Genomic DNA, 12,372 nt, shown 5'->3' on the forward strand with positions numbered 1-12,372 from the left:
AAAAAAAAAAAAAAAAAAAAAAAAAAAAAAAGAAAGAAAGAAAAAAAGAAAAAGAAAGAAAGGAAAAAAGAAACAAGAAAGAAAGAAGCTCTTCATATGATTTAAACAACAACAACAACAATTCCCTGTGTGTATAAACAAACTATTGAGCATTACAATAACTTCTGGAAGGCTCTACCTTCTGAACCATAGTTCAACACTGAAACTGATGGAAATAATAAGATAAATAAATAAAAAGCAAAACCTCAGAACTAGCTGGCACAAAACAAGTGCTGAATCCCTCACATTTTTGCTTTATTCTCTAAGAGTAGTAAAAGGCCCTTGGGTCATATTTTGAGTTTGTGGATGCACATGTACATACCATGCATTGAAAACAATTTGATGCTCTGATTTCTCAGATTTTGGCAAAGAAGCAACTTATAAAGGGAATGCTGACAGGCATGACAATGACCGGCATCCTAATAGGGATGAGAACATGGAGGACTACCGAAAAGCAAAAGCTCTCTACTGCTAAAGACATATCTGAGAGGAGAGAGAGCTGGGGGAGCAAGGGGGAAGGGTATAGAACGAGCAGTTGGTAAGATGCTAACACTCTGCAGGGAGAGAAAGAGGAAAAGAAGATTTTATGAGAGTCCCACCATATGTTGGATGAAATAATCCCTTTTACAGCCCATTCCCTCAAGAAAACCTTCAGTGAAGACCCTCAAGTTGCTCTCCAGGGCTCTTTGAGTCTGTTTACTTCCTCTTAGTGTGACCTTGTGCAGGTCCTAGCTTCCCGTTGAGTCCTAATCAAGTGACCACAGCTCTGCACCATAATAGGCACAATGATCTCCCAAACCATGAAATCTCCTCAATGAGCTGTGTATATGAAAGCAAGGAGAAATATAATGTACTTATGAAGAGTTTCAGCAAATAGTCGGTTAAACAAATTCTCATGTAGTTAAAGTCATAGCTTTGATTACCTGGAAAATTCACATAAGGGAGCACATCTCCAACAATATTAGATAAATTAGGTGTTACTGCATTTAAATTCCTAGAAATGTTCACTTAAATAAACTTCTGGGTCCCCTATTTGGCATAATAAACCATACGGTATTTGCAAAGATCTTTTCCTTCTGGCAGAGCAGAGGTTGGGATTGGCATTATAAAGGTCCTAGAAAAATGAACCTTCACATTCCAAAATTTTGACAAATTTTAAGTGAGCACTCTAACAGCTGCAGAAAGCAGTGAGTCAAAGTTTCCAAAGCCCCTCTCTCTTCTGTATGTGAAAAGACCCATAAATGTGCTTGGAATGAGGAAAAACATGGAAATACTACCAGGTTCCTGGGCATTCTGAATGAAGATCATTAAAATTTATTGTTGTCATAATTTTCACAATGTTATTCTCACACCACTTAAGGGGGTAAAATTCCACTTATGATAAAAAGGATCAGGCCACTTTAAAATATTAGTTTTACCAAACCTTCAGGAATACTGGTAGAAGAAGCTATTTGACTTAAAGAAACAGAAGATTCCTCCACAAAGGAAACGAGGCTAGCAAGTCCTGCTCTTCTATCATGTGGAATTAGTTACAGCTACTTCCACTGATATCAGGCAGTACATCCCAGTCTCAAGATCAAACAGGGCCCATTGAAACAGAGTAGGCCAAAAAATGTGGAGATGATTCTTCCTGAAAATTAAAACCACCACAAATGCTGCTAGTAATTTAGATATATTTGGATTACACATGTCTTTGGAAAATGTTTAAATATAAGCTTCTAGAATGAATTTTAGGACCACCATGGATTACTCATGTGCATTTGGATGCTAAATGAAGAAGTAAACTGGGTCACCATTTTAAATATTCGCACAAAATCAAAGAATGTTCAGCCAGTCTTTAAGAGCATACTTTGCAGGGCTCCTAAGAGAATCTGGTGATCTACCTTTTTCTGAGGAAGGATGGGCCTCAGAAAGAGCCTAGAATGGAGAACCTTGATGGCATGACTGATAATCTACATGGCTTCTTTCTTTAACCATGAACATCAGACGAAACTTTAGCAAAGGTTCATTTGTTTGTTTGTTCTTTTCTTCTCTATCGCTCTTGTTTTTTTTGTTTTTTTTTGTTTTTTGTTGTGTGTGTGTGTGTGTGTGTGTGTGTGTTACTGAGGATTGAACCTCCCAGGGTCTAGCACACCCCCAACTTTTTTTTTCACCTTTAAATTTTATTTTTAGACAAGGTCTTGCTAAATGGCTGAGGCTAGCCTTGAACTTGTGATCCCACTGCTTCAGCCTTCCTAGTAGCTAGAATTATGAGTATGTACTACTGTGCCCAGCCTAGCATAGGTTCTTACTAAAAAAAGACCTCCCTGAATGACGAAATGCCTAAGCAGCCAGCTCTGCAAATCAGTAAGACGTGGATCCAGTTATGAATGACTCATATATGGACAAACTATGCTTCTTGGGAGAAAATTTCCAGAAAGAAAGAAAAAAGGATAAATTAACATTTCTTGGAGGTCTGCTAAGTTCCAGCATCACTAAAGGCATTTTTCCAAAAATAACCATCAGAGGTAAAGTGACTATCCTTATGTCCATTTTACAGAAAAAGAAATATTCAAGATCAGGGAAGGAGGTGAATTTACTTCAAGTCACACAGCTGGTAAATGACTAAGGTCAGCTATGTATTCCATCAGTTTTTTCCCCTATATCTTTGAACTTACTTGTAGTGTCAAGAATATTTCCTCTCACCTGGTGTCATCTGAACAGTTGTCTCCAACTCTTCCAGAGTTGGCCCATGCTGTTCCTTTCTGTGTCCTGCCTTCCCAAAGGCCTGTGTTGTGATGGCTGCTTTTTGCCTCATTCAATAAACCATTCTCCTTCCACCCACCCTGTGACTGCTCCAGGTACATGCTCAACTACCCTACCCCAAAGACCCTTTCTTCACTTTCTCCTCTGCCTTTCCTTTCTCATCAACTCCATGCTTTGTGAAAAGAGCATGCCACACTCCTGGCTTCTACTTTACATCCTGCATCATTCTATAACTGGTCATAATCCAGTTTATTAGTTCATAGACTCTTTAGCAGAGATCGTTTATAACGTCACAATTTTAAGATCTAATGGCCTCTCCTCAGACCACATTCTTCTTGAAACCTTTGAGCATTTTTCTCTGTGAACTGCATCCCCTTGAAAACTGACTCCCCTCAAAAGACTTTCCTAATTCTATGCCCAAATCCATTGGCTCACCTTATTTTACTCTCCTCAGCCCATCACTTAAATATTGAGGCTCCCCATGTCATCATCAACTATTTTCTTTTCACTGGCATTCCTCCCTACTTCCTCTAAACTACACTCTGGGCTTCAATTACCACCAGTACACTCAATTCCTGGCTATCAACCTCTACTTCACTCCATGACTATTTTTTCCAGATGTCTTTGTGTATTTCCAGCTGATGGCCCAAAGATTTCTCAACAAAATACATCCAAAACCAAATTCATTTCACCTCTCACTTCCAGTCTAACCTTTTTCTCCTTCTTGGTAAATGGTGCTGACATTTACCTAGCAATGTAGGTAGTAAGGACCTTCGATTCTACCTTGACTCTTCCCTATATGGACTCAAAGTCCTTGTCTCTGCATCCATCATAACCCCTGCATTTATTCCCATGTCTTCACCCAGTGCCCCAGTCCAGCCTTTTATTCATCGTGTCACAAGGCTAACGTAACAGCTTCCCAAATGGTATCTTGGGCTCCAGTCTCTCGTCTATTCTCCATACTGTCACCAAACGAATCTATATTATTGTTATTCTTCTGTTTATAAGTTTTCAGAGGTTTCTCATGGATTTCTCATTGAGATAAGGCTTCACTGACCAACTGGACCTACTCTACCTTACCAACCTGAGCTTTCAGACCTCCTCTTCACTTGTAACTATTAACTTGCCCCTAACAATGCTTTTCATGCTTCTGCACCTTAGCTTATGCTTCCCCATTAACTAGAAAGTTCTTTCTTTGGTCTACTTGGCAGATTCCTATTCATCAGCATCTAAGGGTGACTTCATGTCTGTTATCCTCACCTTCCCCAAACACCCCACCCCCAACACTGAAGGAATAATTGTTCCCACATCTGCGTTCCCATACAAGCTCTTCATTACAGGACTAACAACAGAGTTCAGAGTCATTATTGACTCACTACACCTCCATGAACCCTTCAAAGGCAGACTGCATTATTCATCTGTATACCACCAGGGTTTAATTCAGTGCTTGGATCATAGTTGGATGCTCAATAAATCTGTGTTATGTGAACAAATTAATAGACCTGTTCCTGTTTGCAGTATTCAGTTAGGCTGCAGCTTCATTATCATAGCAATATGTGAAAACACATGTGAAATATCAAAGAACATACAGCGCTTTTAGTGATACCCTGGATGTTTGAATTTATATTGAAACAGTTTTAAATTTTATAGCTGTTAAAGTGTGAAAAATTCATTGCCTATAATAAGGATAAATATAGTCAATGTTCTGTCAGAATTATGTCTACCTTCCTTAAAAAAAAGACTCATTTGTTATGTTTCATTTTTTACCATTCATTCATCCATTCATTTACTCCTTCCCTCCTTCATTCACATTCATTTTTCAAAAGAGTTTGAGTTTACAAATCTGAATTTATCTATCAATATGCTCTTTCTGCCCATTTAGCTTTCTTTTTGTTTTTCCTATCTAATACAGTTAGTGAATACTGAAGGGGAGAATATCTAAGTCCATGACACTGAATAATTTAAATTCAATATTATGTCTTGAGAATGGAGACTTTATTTTCCAATGTCTCCCCACTGGCACTTTAAAACTAACATAGTATTTTGTACCTTAGTATTTTCCAAGGTGTATAAGGCACCACATAACATAACAATGAGTAAATTGTATGGAAGCCTGTCGTACTACTAACATTTATCCCCCTATTCATCATCTTTCTGCTAAAATGAATCCCCACAGAAACAAGCTGCTTTTAAGAGACAACAAATGCCACACAACATGTACCTGTGCCTACACTAGTCCTTTAGGAAGGAGAGAATATCTGACTTTGGGGCATACTCCTCAGAGAATTCACATGAGCAGTTAGGTGGACCTACCTGGTGAGTTCTGAGGAGAAGACACGGGGGAGCCACGTGGGGACTGACAGTAGCTGGGGTGGAGTAAGGCATGTGGAGGCACATATGACATTATCTCTTCTTCAAATAAGCTGAAGAACACAAGAAACAAAATGCATACTTTAGTCAAAGAGGTGGGGGAAGCCTCATTTGCACAATGAGTAGGAAAGTAGGAGAGTCTGTACTCCTCACAGCCCATCCCTCAGAGGTCCCTTGTTCTCCACCACCATGACTTACAGGTATTCTTCCATAGTTTTGTATTCTGAAACGTATCTATATAGAGGAATGTATAGATGAACAATGCCTCCTACATTGTTAAAAATTATATAAACTCTAAGTATATAGCATTCTTGATTTGTTTTTTCTCATTCAACAATATTGTTCTAATTCTGATATCTATGCATAAGGATCTAGTGTGTTCCTTTTGTCTACAATATAGCAGGCCATTCTATAAACATATCAGTTTATTTCTCTATACCTCTTTGGAGAAATATTTACTTTTTTCAAAGTGCATACTTTTATCCTCTATGTGTCACCTTGTATATGTATAAAAGAGTTTCTTAGGTGTAAATGTAGCATATACCTAAAAGTAGTTTCTCAGTAAACACACATATGGCTTTTCAACTGTACAAAATATTATCCATATGCACTCCAAAGAGATTGAAGAAACCACAATCCCACCAAACCCAGGTAAAATGAGAGTTCCTATGTCTCATTTGGTATTATCAGAGTTTTTGAGTTTTACAATCTTCTATTGTGATATGGTATCTCATTATTTGAAATTGCATTTTTAGGATTATAAGAGTTTTTCCATTAATTTATTCGTGCTTCAATTTCTATGAAATGCATTTTTATATCTTTTTTCCATTTTTCTTTTGGGTTTCTTCTTTTAAAATATTCTAAGGGCATTCGTCATCTATTCATGGTGCTAACATCTACCTAGCAGTGTAGGTAGTAAGGATCTCGATCTCTTTGTTCAAGTGCTGTGAATATTATCCTTTCAGTTTGTTACCTTTCTTTATCCCTTGATATGTGGTATCTTTTATTATATAAATTTTGCAATTTTATGTGGCTAAATAATCAATCATTTCCTGTATGAGTTCTGATAGAAGCATGAGTTTTACATGACTTGAGTTATTAAAAGGATACAGGGAATTGAATAATCAACAATAAGTGCCACGGGTCATTTAAAAATTCTTGTGTTTTATAATAGCCATGTTAGATGGTAACTTTACACAGGTTGACTTTGAGTTGAAAGTGTCATAGAGCTGTATTATTTCTACATTGCGGCTCACTGAAAATCAAGTACATTTGTACTGGGGTGATTTCCCTTCTTAAGAAACAGACAAAATACAAAAACCAACATAAAATCTTCCACTATGTACACAATAAATACTCTGCTTGAGTCCATAGTCACTGATTGAAGCAAATCCAATACCAAAGTGGTGTAAAAAATAAAGAACTGAGGATAAAAACAAAACACCCACATTTTTAATAATCATTAAACTACAAGCAGGTATGTATAACACATGTATCATTGTGTACTATTATTAAAATAATAAATACATTTGGTCACTCAAATGAAGTAAAACATTTTTATGTAACAATAATGGAACTACTAAATAGAGGTAGATTTTTCATACCACTCTAAATAATCATTACCTTCAGAGAACCTGTGTATTTTCCTAAAACAGAGGACAATGTGACCTTGCCCTTTATACAAGAGATTTCAGATACTGTTGAATTCAACCACATAATACATAGAAATTCATGCAAATTACAGTATTTATCAAAGAACAAAGTACAAATATTTGAAACTCTAGGGTAATAAAATATGTAAACTTAAACCATCTAGAGATTATTTAACTAAGGTTAGTTGAAGAATATTCATGACTTTTGCTTTATAATATAGTTCTTACTAATCCCAAAAGCAGAATTCTTAGTTTAAATGAAAAAATTAGATTTCTAGAATTAAGCAAAAGAGTCATTTTCTAGCCAGAATTTTGTAACAAAACTATTTTGTCACCAAACTCTGAAAGAAAGAAAGAAAGATCACACTCTGATGTTAACAGGCCAGTAGTCTTCCTGACCATGTAAGCACTAGATGCTGCTTTCAGAATTAGCTCAGTTTACCACAGAAGAGGAGCCAGGCCATCCCTAAAATGAGAAGTGACACCTCCCTTGCAGATTTTGTTCAAGGTCAAGTGGAGAAAAGTGGCTGTGGAAAGTGATGACATCCTTTTGAGTTATGCTTCAACCACACAAACAACTTTTGGGCAACAATACAAGGGATAAGCTTTTGGCAACAATCAAGTGGTCAGTGAGAAATATGGCAACATAGACAGCAACCATCAAGTGGAGAATTAGAAATGGCCAGAGTCAAGATCATCATAAAAAACATGAATGGTTGTTAGCACTCAGGGACAAATAAAACAACACCTCAGTGGCTCAGCATGACATTCCCTTAAATTCTTCAGAGGCCTCTGTGGTGGGTTTCCCAACCACTAGGTAGAACAGACCTTTATTTTACTCTGGCTTGCCTATATTTGAGAGATGATATTAAAACTGAGAAAGTCTTTTGAAAACTTGACAGTTTCCCTTCTGAACTACTCTAAAATTTAAAAACCAAAGCCAATCTAACCATCACAAAAGAAAATACAACGGGTCGACTTTATAAAGGGCTTTCAAGTTGGCAGTGAGTGCCAGGGACCAAATTTCAACTTTCTGATCCAACTTCCCAAACCTAAACTCATAAAACCACAAAGTAAATAAGTAATATCTTGAATCAGCAGAAGGAAACAAAACACATTTTGAGAAAAAAAGAAAACATAAAGATGACCTCTGTCCTGCCCTGAGGAGGTAAATCGTATGTAGCTTCTCTGGTTACTCTTCTATTCCATTCTGACTAGGACATTGTATTCATTCATCTCTATAGTCTTTCCCTTCTCAAATACCACATCCTTTTTCCAGGAGGGTAAAAACAAAATTAAACAGGTCTCTGTGGTAACAAATGTAATTTCTCAAATAAATCTTCAATGTATTTCCTTAAGTCTATTTTAAGATAAAGAAGACATGTTTAGGCTATCAATATTGGCATATTATTTTCTAAAATGCTTCCTAGTATCTATCAGGAAACTGTCTACTTCACCGTGTTACATACCTCAGCAACATAACAAGGTCTGCATCACTAGAAAGGCGTACCAATCCTGGGGTCCCTTCAGTTCGAATAAATTGGATCTTCTCCCTGTTCAGATTGGAAAAAAAAAAAAAAACAAGCTCAGAATACATGTGGAAGGCTTTAGGGATGTAACTCATTGTGAAGCACATTTTAAAAATAATTTCCAGAGCACATTTTGGCTCCTATTGTGTGGCAGTTACTCTGTAATCCCCTAGGAATACACATCCCACGGAGGACCCTGGGAACATCAACATCTCCTAGTTCTAACATGGGTGTGGAGGGTATTATGTTGTTGCTTTGAACATTTTGTTGACTAAGGACTGCTCAAGACAGTAGTACGATGGAGTCGTTAAAACCAGTCCCCTCTGTGAGTGAAGGCCATTGTGAGTAAAAATCTAAGCAACAGTTTTAGGCTGGTCCCCTGCTCGTCCATAAGTAAGTATTCACATTCATCCCCTGCTATTCTAAAAAGGGATTGTTAAGATCATTCATCTATTCTAAGGGTAGATCTAAAGTTAAGTGTGAGGAGCTCATTGCTACCTGGAAGCAGATTGTATCTATGCATTATAATTTCAATATAAATGCATACGGCTTTTTTTTGAATCCGTGAAAAATAGAAACACTTAGTTACTACAGTTGATGAAACAGATTTTTTTTGTATATGGGCAAACATGTAACATACCTATACATATCCAACCCAGTGGTGTGAGTTATTTCAGGCACTATTTTATTATGAACACATGTGACAGCACCAGTTTTTTTTTGTTTCATAAGTTATCTTCATGTTACAGCTTTCAACTTGTATATAACAAGTATATATATAACAAATTGTATTGATATAGAACACAATTTTAATTTAAAAAATTCTCTTAGTTGCTTTCCCTTGTTTACCTAATGCTATTTCAAAGCATACCATGTTCATTTTTGTAAGATAGGGGAAAAAATAAAAACAAAAAACTGTGGTACTAAAACTATCACATTTGATTGGAACAGAGAGGCCAAGAAGATCTGCAATTTTACTCTGAGCACTAAGGACAATCTATTTTGATTACTCTACTACAAAATGAAAAGTCAGTCTCTGTATTTATTGAGATTTAGTTTTTATCTACAGAACATCTTATTTTTCTACTTGATATTTTCATAAAGTTCCAATGAATTTTAGGTTTACAAGTTCCAAATTCTCTTAAGATTGCCCACAGACTTGAAGGCAATAAGTGGACAGCAAGGCTTAATTATTCAGACAAGAATTTCCCATTACATCAAAATTGATTTGCCCTTAGCTACACAGATTAAGAGGTGTGATCTAGAGCTTAGTTCTTCAGTTTCTTGTGGCTAGATCCATTTTACATAATGTTAATATACAAAGCATCTAATCTTTAGTACTACCAAATTTTCTTTTCTGTCCTTTATTGCCAGTAACTACCATTTTTTAAAGAAAAGACTGAAGAAATGAATGATGGAGAGGTGCATAAAATAACTGCTCATGCCAGGCACGGTGGCACACCCCTGTAATCCCTGTGCCTTAGGAGGCTGAGGCAGGAGGATCACAAGTTCAAAGCCAGCCTCAGCAATTTAGTGAGACCCTAAACAACTTAATGAGAAAGTTTTTTAAAGGGCTGCAGATATGGCTCAGTGGTTAAGCATCCCTGGGTTTAATCCCTGGTTAAAAAAAGAAAAGAAAAGAAAAGAAAACTGCTCAGAAGTGTAGCCTCCCAGCTGAGATTACTTTAACATGAAGGCTTGAATCAGGAAAGACATTTTCCCTCAAGTGGTCTGGAGCATGTGATGGAAACCTATGCCCATTATCTGGTGAATGGTTTTCTGATAAGAAATCTAAACACTGACTCAAAAAGGCTAAGTTAGAAAAATAATTATCTTGGAAAAAAATGAATAATTACTTAACCAAAGCAGTACTTGTATAAGGGTCAATAACAATATGCTTTGATCTTGAAGAATCAAAAGTTATCTCCAACAAATACACAGTTTATCTGCTTGACCTATCATCACAATGAAGTCAGGCAAATAGAACAAAACCAAAAACCAAAGAGCATGAGCATTCGTCCTGACTTAACTGCAACTGTATGAACGGGTCGAGTGATGAATGATAAAGAGCCTATGTTCTGGACTGTGGCCTATAAGTTTCCTGTGAATAAGAAAACCAGCACAGCTCATCTGAGTCATAGGGATGATAAGATGAGGAAAGGAAAGGGGGAAGGCATCAGAGGAAGTATGCCAAATGGGAAATATTTCATCACTTTCCAGATATTAACCACTACGCAGTGGGCAACTAGTGTGATTCTTCAGGCAAGAACATACCAGAGACAGGCAGAGACTAGTTTCCTCCAGGCCAACTCATCTGACCCATAATGACGAGCCATGTGTCATATGCTTCCAGGAGCAGAAACGGGAACATGTCATCTGATGTATTGAGTTCTTTCTTCTATGAATATTTATGTGCTCCTACAGCAAACCTTTCCAGAGCACCCCCTATTTGCCATGCATGGTCTCACACACTGGGAATCCCAAGGGAGTAGGACAGAGTCACTTGTCAAAGAGCTTATGGTGCAGCAGAAGAGAGAAAGTCAATGTCAATTCTGGTATTGTGTGAAATTATGTCAATGGTTCTGTTCACTTAAGGGAACTCTGTTTTGGCCTTACACCTGTGCCTAGTCTACACAGTCCTTTTATGTAGAAGAAAGATATTGGTTAACTCTGGTCAAGAGCAGATCAAGGCTGAAGGAAAAAGAGAAGTCAGCAGACATCTCAGAAATGTCACCTCTTTTCTGAGAAAGAAAAAGGAACTGTTCCTTGGTTATCAGATATTTGCCTAATATTCTAGACTAGTGTTTCTCAAACTGGTGTCCTCGCCTACTAGAAATCTATAGACATGATCTGGAGTTTTCCAATCATTTTTAAATTTTGTATTTTCACTTTGGTGCTCAAATGAGCTAAAATGATAGAAGCATATTTCAGATAATAAGGATGACATTCATGACGAATGTCTGCAGTCCCAGGTCTGCAGTTACAAGGCACTTGGTGCCAAGCAATCTGAGATGAACTTTTAAAAGTACTAATGAGCAGGACTGGCTGCTCTTAGGTCAGCAGGGCCTTGTTGTTAAATATGACAGCCACAGTTTGTTGCTCGTGCACAATTTTCTTACCAATTACAAGGACAAAACTTTTCTCTTGCAGCATTAATTTGCGTCAAGAAAATGATCAAGTGAGGCTAAGTCATGCAAGTTGCCATGGGCTAGAGAGAAAATAGAAGAGATGGATTTTAAAAGTAAATTATGCATTTATGCTAAATAATGCATCAAAGATGTCATGGCTTATTCTAAGAACAAAAGCTTTACAGTAGTTTGCAAATAGAAAACTTGTGGGTGGTAGAATCCACTCATCCTAGGGTGCATTTAGTGATATCTTTCTTCTTCAATATTTTATCTGGGGATATATAATTAAATAAATTGACTTAATAAAACAATGAATCAGTAGATATAAACGTGTTTTTTGTTAAGAAGGAAAAATGATTATTGTGATAATGCTAAGGATACATGTGAAAGACTAGTAGAAGTAAAACCAGAAAAATCAATTCAAACACAAATAGCACAAAAAGTACAGATTGTCTTTCCACTGATGATGGTCTCAACATTGGTGATTTGGCTTCTGGAAGGCAAAAAAAAAAATCTTCTTATATTACTCGTTTGTTCAAACATTACTAATTTTCTTAGTTTTTATTTAATTTATCTTTAGGTTTATAATCTATAGAAACCATAAGCATAAGAGGTTTTCCCATAATTTACATTTGTACACATTTAAATTTCTTTTAAAATAAACTAGGGAAAGTCTACTTGATAGTTCTGTAACATTTCTTTTCCTTTTAGATGGAAAAATAACAGATTGAGTGCTATGAATTTCTGAATCCACTCAGTGTTTGAAATTTGCATAATTGGTCTGAGAAATGTTGCTAAAATATGTCTGATAGTGATTAGGGGGATGTCTGAATATTACTTTAATACATTTATTTACTCAAGTTTATTTTGTTAATATATAGAGTTAGGGACTCTGTGGCAGGAAGAAAT

At 36.6% G+C, this 12,372-nt stretch overlaps 1 protein-coding gene across 7 annotated transcripts in view; it reads right to left on the reverse strand.

The window, feature by feature from the left end:
* The window catches only part of Hecw2 (HECT, C2 and WW domain containing E3 ubiquitin protein ligase 2), a 363,407-nt gene that overhangs the window by 47,787 nt on the left and 303,248 nt on the right, over positions 1 to 12,372 (reverse strand). For all 7 annotated transcript variants that reach the window (XM_048808215.1, XM_048808216.1, XM_048808218.1 and 4 more), the window contains 2 exons: positions 8,276 to 8,359; positions 5,098 to 5,207 (listed from right to left, as the gene is read on the reverse strand). In XM_048808215.1, the coding sequence (XP_048664172.1) occupies positions 5,098 to 5,207; positions 8,276 to 8,359 (194 nt within the window). The remainder of the gene's footprint in view (positions 1 to 5,097; positions 5,208 to 8,275; positions 8,360 to 12,372) is intronic.

The sequence above is a fragment of the Marmota marmota genome, unplaced genomic scaffold (genome assembly GCF_001458135.2).
Source record: "Marmota marmota marmota unplaced genomic scaffold, marMar, whole genome shotgun sequence".
In the NCBI taxonomy this organism is placed as follows: Eukaryota; Metazoa; Chordata; class Mammalia; order Rodentia; family Sciuridae; genus Marmota; species Marmota marmota.